Here is a 7,112-nt window from a genome sequence, read left to right on the forward strand (position 1 = left end):
GGGACGGGCCCTGCCCTGCTCGCCCCGCGCCGCTGCTCGAGGGGTCAGTGTGCTCCCCGCTGCGCCCGGCCGGGAGCGGAGTCCGACGTGTTGCTCGGTCGCCGTGGGCAGCTCCCTTAGTGCCCAGGGAATGCTGTGTAAATTAACGCGTAGCACAGTGGGAGGAACCAGGCGCTGTGGCCTGGAAGGCTTAGAGGGCCAAGAAGAGATTCCTGTGCGAAACCTCCTGTTAGTGGGTTAGGAGAGCTGCGAGGGAGGCAGTGCAGAGGAAAGGGAATATCCCTGTTACAGAGAGCCTCGGAGATCAGAGGAAACGGGTCTCTACACAGGGAAGCTGCACAGAGCTGCTCTGGCCAGCTGGCAGCTCTTACATCCCAGGGGAGTGGGCACGGCAGGCTCCAGATTGTGCATTGCCGCAGTAACTCAGCACCAAAGCAGTTCACAGGCAGGCAGGCCAAAAACAGAGCTTGGACGGCAGAAAACCCTCTGTAGGAATCACTCTGCTAGTTGTGTATTGCCCGATTACTAAGGACATGCAGCCTTTATAGCATATATAATACAACACTTGAAGATGGATACAGATATGTGGCATGAATAAACTGTAATGAATTACAAGGTAACAGTAGGGAAGAAAAGATCTTTGGCTAAACAACATATAACAGTCATTTCTGTGATTTTTGAAATGATACATGGGTACTGATGATTTCTGAGGTTAGAACAATTCATAAACTGTTGAACTCCCTGTGGCTCTACCTGTATGCCCATCCTGCTCAATTTTGTACACAGCATTTCTCTAAAGCAATTGTGCATTTTAAAATCTCCGGCTCGTTTCAGATTGCTGTGCTCATTGTTAATTCCTGCATTGTTTCTAAGTGGAGTTTTGTGCATCTGCCTCCTGGTGCTGCTGTGTGGAATACGACTCTGGATACAACAGAGGAAAAAAAAACAGTTGACCAAAAAGAAGAGATGGAGCCATTGCTGGTGGCCTTTTTTCACCCATATTGCAATGCAGGAGGTGGAGGGGAGAGAGTCTTGTGGTGTGCCATAAGAACACTTCAGAGAAAGTAAGCATATATGTTATCAATATCCTAGTTCATTCTCAGCTTCTGGTGGTGTTATTTATGCATGGGTCAGCATTTTACATATTTAAATAGGTATCATTAATCTCCCAGTCTTACCTGGTGGCCTTTTTTCACCCATATTGCAATGCAGGAGGTGGAGGGGAGAGAGTCTTGTGGTGTGCCATAAGAACACTTCAGAGAAAGTAAGCATATATGTTATCAATATCCTAGTTCATTCTCAGCTTCTGGTGGTGTTATTTATGCATGGGTCAGCATTTTACATATTTAAATAGGTATCATTAATCTCCCAGTCTTACCTTTTATTTTGCATCCGAGTTCCACGTGGTTGCACCATTCCACTTCATCCCTTTACCCAGGTTTTGATCTTCCCTGCTGTGGCATCTCTCATGTTTTTGTCTCCTTGGGAGAGCCCCTCCTTCCTCCTCAGTTTTCCACTACTGCTGTGGAACTTTGTATAGTCATAACTCATCAATAGGTAACTAATAAGCTTGATATTTGCCTCTTGGTGCAGGAGGCAAAACAGGTTAATACCTAAAGTGGATTTAACCTTGGCACATCCACTGGTTTGCACAGTCATCTGCATTTTGCTCATGCTCTGCACTAGACAGACATCCCCTAATGTAGGGCAAGGTGTTTTTAAGGCTGCAGAGCAATACTGAGCTCCTTTTATGTTTTACTCAAAGAAAAATATTCCCCAACTCCTCAGCCATATGTTTTCCTGCAGACCAGAGAAAGCTGTGGAAATATAAGGAGATGTATACTTTAGTTAAAGTCATTCCACAGCTAAGCCAGACAATTCTTCTCACATTCTTCTTGAGTAATTTTGAATGGATCATATTTTAGTTTCTCGTTAAAAAATTTGAAGAGAATAATGTATGAAGTTCTTGTTCTTTATTCTTACAGGTACAGAAATGTAACATGTGTTGTTTACACTGGTGATACAGATGCCACTGGAGAAGAAATAGTAGAAGGTGCTTTCCGAAGATTCAATATTAAATTAATTCACCCTGTGAAGTTTGTATTTCTAGAAAAACGCTACCTTGTGGAAGCTTCTCTTTATCCTCACTTCACTTTGCTGGGACAAAGTTTGGGATCAGTGTTTCTTGGTTGGGAAGCTCTTCTAAAGTGTGTTCCTGATATTTATATCGACTCAATGGGCTATGCCTTCACACTTCCCCTCTTTAAATACCTGGGAGGTTGTTGCGTTGGGTGCTACGTCCATTATCCCACTATCAGCACAGATATGCTTTCTGTGGTTAGGAATCAGGACACCAGGTTCAACAATGCAGCCTTCATTACAAACAGCCCTTTCTTCAGCAAATTTAAACTTGTCTACTACTACTTCTTCGCTTTCATGTACGGGGTTGTTGGTTCCTGCAGTGATGTGGTTATGGTTAATTCTTCGTGGACACTAAATCACATCCTTTCCCTCTGGAGAGCTGGGGCTTGCACTAGTGTTGTGTATCCACCCTGTGACGTTCAGACTTTTCTGGATATTCCACTGGAAGTGGAAAAGAGCACCAGTGAATATTCCATTGTTTCTGTCAGCCAGTTCAGGCCTGAAAAAGATCATCCTCTGCAAATCAGAGCCTTTGCTAAACTGCTGAAAGAGAAGAGAGTGGGGCAGCAGCCATCATTGAAGCTGATCTTGATTGGAGGCTGTCGTAACCAGCAGGATGAAGAGCGTGTAAATAGCCTTAAGCATCTTTGTGAAGAGCTGGGAGTTAGTAAGGATGTGACATTCAGGATAAACATTCCCTTTGAGGAGCTAAAGAAACACCTGGCCGAGGCCACGGTCGGCCTGCATACCATGTGGAATGAGCACTTCGGCATCGGTCAGTATCTGTCCTCAGTGTTCAGCCGTTGGTTGCTAGGGGTGTAGGCACAGAGATCTGCATGCCAAGCAGGTGTCCAGCTCCCGTTGGAGGCAATGTAAAGCCTACAGGACCAATGCAGATGTCTAACCACTAGGTGCTACTGTAGTGCAAGCTGAAGCGCTGTAATTGTAGACTTCATTCTGGGCACCCTCTGGTCACCTAAACAGACATCTAGTCCTGTCTGTGCTGCCCAGGATGTCCTCCAGGACCTCCAGCTATCACCCTGCAAGGTCACAGGTCACCCTATGGTCCTTGTGTTAGATTTGCCAGCCTTACACAGAGGCCTTCCAGAGCCTCAAAAGGCTGAAGGTACTTCTGTTTAAGCACCGTAGATTGTGCCCTGCTGGCTCCACTGACTGCAGGGGGAGCTTAGGCACAGTGCACATGTAAGAGACTTTGCTCGTGTTTCATCTGCCTCAAATGCCATTTGAAATGTCTAGTATACGTCATGGGGCTCTAGCTGCTGTTTGAGAGGGTTGAGTCTCCCACAGGTGCTGTCTCTTACTTGCAAGCCCCATGTAGATGCCACCATGTAGGTACCCTTGGTCATCTCATTGCACTAGGCACCTGGGCTAAGGCAAACAAATAAAGCCCTTAAACCAGTCAGTGTAGCATGGAGCAGAATGCTGGAGAGGAGCTGGGACCTGGTTTGCAATGTGCTGTCATACAGAGTTAAGGTATGGGGCTCAGTTTATTGGATTAGTTGAGTCCTGACCTTGAAGGGGAATGTAAGATTGCCCATCTCCCAGAAATCTACAACAGGGTCAGTTAGCAGTCAAGCAGGTGCATGCTGTACTTGGCTAGTGTGACTACCTGCAGTTAATGTTTTCTGACTTAATTAGAATACAAGTTAAGTAAGTATCAGGAGTTTATGGTCTTTAAGAACTTGGTCTAAAAAAATTTTACTTGGAAGTGTCTCCCAGAAGCAACTGCAAAATAATTGAAAAAATGGCTTCTCATGTATTTTCACCCACAAATCAGTTAAATCAAATTTTAAAAAAAAGTGATACATTGTGATTTTGAATTTGAGCAGGGTTTCACCTTCATCTCCAGTGACTTTTCACCTTGTAAAAAACATATTTCAAAACTTTGGAGCATTATTCGTAGTTGGCATTTTTTTGAACTAGAGTAACTTTATAAAAATTAAATCAGAACTGAGAAGAAATAAGCAATTATAAAGTGATTTCTGACTTGTGGAATCATAGAGGAGAATTGAAGGTGCTGTATACATTATATGCTGCTCCTGTCCTGCTGCTTTTGGCTAAGGAAAGCTTACTGATCTCATTTAATTAAAATTTCTTCCATCAAAAATGCAGATGTAGTGATAACAATTTTTTCTAGTGTCTTGTCAAAAGCTGTAAAGATTTTTTAATCTGCAAAATACAGAACTTTTGAATATTATCTGATTGAAATGTGCATAGTCAGCTTTTTTCCCATTGTCTTTCTAAATGTTTAAAATGTTCAGTGTGAATGAAGAAATGAACAGTCACATTCAGCTCTAATTTTCAGTCTTGTTTTGCAGCTGTTACCATACCCAGTGGCCTGTCACAGAGCTACTTCCCATGTTCATCCTTACATTATTTTCACCATATATAATGGTGATAAAATCCATCTCTGGTAAATCAGATGTGTTACAAGAACCACAGCTTAACCAGTTCTATCTGATTTCTAATTTCAATTTGGTATGTTTTAGTCCTAAGAACTGAAAAACTTACATTTGTTTTTCTTATGAGACCATTTTCTCTGTGTTTTTTCAACTGATCTAGAATGGCAATCTATAGTAACTTCCAGTTCTGAGTGAATTTTTCTGTGGTTTTAACTTTCCAGCTTTATAGAAAGCTGAAGTGTGTGATATGCACATTCATGTCATGTTTTGTATCTTTTACAGGAGTAGTTGAATGTATGGCAGCTGGCACAGTTATCCTGGCTCACAATTCTGGAGGCCCCAAATTAGATATTGTGGTACCTTATGAAGGACGTATTACAGGCTTCCTAGCAGAAGATGAGGACAGTTATGCTGACACAATGGCTTATATCCTCTCTTTGTCTCCTGAAAAAAGATTGGAGATCAGAGAAAACGCTCGTCGCTCTGTGCACAGGTTTTCTGACCAGCATTTTGAAGACACATTCCTGTTATCGGTGGAGCCATTATTTAAATAAATGTATATAAATGAAAATGTATATGAGTAAAAAAACCTTTTTATATTTGACTATTTGTAAATATATCTAAGCTGTGATCCCTTGGTCCCATTCAATAAAGAGCTGTTTTGTCTTTGTCCGGCTCTGTTTTATGTAACAGAAGTTTCTTTTACTGGGGAAGAGATGCTTCTGTGTTGGCTACATGACAGTGCAGTGCACTCTGGATTCACAAACCATGATAGTTCTTTGGTAACAGAACTACACCAGGAAGCTTGTTTATTTATTGAATACTTTCAGTCTTCACCTCTTTCATGACTCTGTACCCACAGTCACACTTTTTGAAGTCAACACTTTTATTTTATAGCCTTTGTACCCAGAATTTTTTTTTCCCAGAATCTGCATCATATTTTCAATTTGGTGTTCCCAGTCGTGTGGCAAAATTCTGTTACGTGGGATTTTAATTGTGGTTCTATAACCTACAGTTGATTCCTTTAGGCTAATCAGGTGGGTTTGCTAGTTTGCTTTTTAATAACTATAGCACTTTCTGTGATCCTAATATTAGCTATTTCCCTGTGCCCGTTCATGCTATAACAACTTAATGGTATTTTTCAAACCCTGCTCTGTTGAAAGGTTTTCTGTTTCTAGGGAATAGAAAAGCCTAGATGATAGAGGGAATAATTAAGTGCTATAAAATGATGAACATTAAAGCTCTATACTGCTTATTATAAAACCGAGAACACTATGAACTAAAGGTTCAGGTGTTGAACATCTGCTTTTGTAGCAAAGAATGGAAAAACATGCAGTCCTTTTTTGAGCAGTATTTTATACTTCAGCAAACTAACAGATGTGCAAAACTTCAACTTAGCAGATGCCTGCTGTAAATACAGTACAGCAGAGAGGAGAGAGTGTAGGAGGTTCCTACAGTGTGTGTAGGATAACTTCCTGACACAGCTGGTCAGTGAACCAGCCAGGGAGGTGCCCCACTGGACCTACTGCTTGTGAACAGAGAAGGACAGGTGGGTGGTGTGGTGGCTGGAGACTGTCTGGGGCACAGTGATCACAAAATGAATGAGTTTTAGATTCTCAGAGATAAGGAACAGGGTCAGAACTGAAGAACTGCCACCTTGGACTTCTGCAGGGCAGACTTTGGCCTGTTTAGGAACCTGGTTAACAGAGTTCCTTGAAAAGCAGTCCTAAAAGGCAAAGGGGTCCAGGAAGGCTGGAAATTCTTCAAGAAGGAAATCCTAAAGGTGTGGGGGCAGGCTGTCCCCATGTGCCAAGAGATGAGTGCTTGCAGAAGAAGAACAGCTTGTCTGGAAGTCATGAAAAAGCTGAGCATTTATGACCCTTGGAAGAAGGGGCAGGCAACTCAGGAGGACTACAAGGATGTCATGAGGTTATGCCGGGAGAAAATTAGACAGGTCAAAGCCCAGCTAGAACTTAATCTGGCCACTGCTGTAATGCTGAGCAGTCATTGACACTATGTGGGGTCAGTACTGTGTAAATGAAACTATGGATTACAAAGCTATATTGGCAGTACACAGAGGTTAGGAAAAGCTGGAAGAGATTCTTAAAACAAGGAGTTGATTGAGCTAAAGAAATAAAATATACAGATTAGGAGACCTTCTTACATGGTACAAGAATGGTTAAACAGCATGCCATCAGAAATTTTCTCAAGCAAGAGTTGTCAGAGATGTCCAGGTAGTTTAGATGTGATAGATGAAAGTGCACTTCAGCCTGGATGAGGATTTTTCAACATTTAGACATCTGAAAAAGAGCCTGAATTTTTTTTCCCTTTTAAACAAAATAACAACCTTCTATTAATTTTAACTGAGCATTTAGCACTGTTGGAAAACAGTTCATTTACTTGGCATTTAATGTCAGCTATCCTTAAATTTTGCCACCGATGTGGCTAAAATTTCAAGCAAGCACAAATTTTGCAAAAGTAATTGTGCTGATGTTCTAGGTAGCTCTTGCTTCCTGCTTCCCTTTTTCATGACATGTGAACACAAAA

General features: G+C 42.0%; 1 protein-coding gene across 1 annotated transcript; it reads left to right on the plus strand.

Moving 5' to 3' along the window:
* The first annotated feature begins 757 nt into the window (after window positions 1–757).
* On the plus strand, window positions 758–5,169 carry ALG11 (ALG11, alpha-1,2-mannosyltransferase). The gene is given in 4 exon segments (XM_009075390.1): window positions 758–965; window positions 968–1,064; window positions 1,986–2,917; window positions 4,848–5,169. Coding segments are annotated over 4 exon segments (1,509 nt in total). The 3' UTR covers window positions 5,120–5,169.
* Window positions 5,170–7,112: the final 1,943 nt, after the last annotated feature.

This window comes from Acanthisitta chloris, unplaced genomic scaffold (genome assembly GCF_000695815.1).
Source record: "Acanthisitta chloris isolate BGI_N310 unplaced genomic scaffold, ASM69581v1 scaffold21015, whole genome shotgun sequence".
In the NCBI taxonomy this organism is placed as follows: Eukaryota; Metazoa; Chordata; class Aves; order Passeriformes; family Acanthisittidae; genus Acanthisitta; species Acanthisitta chloris.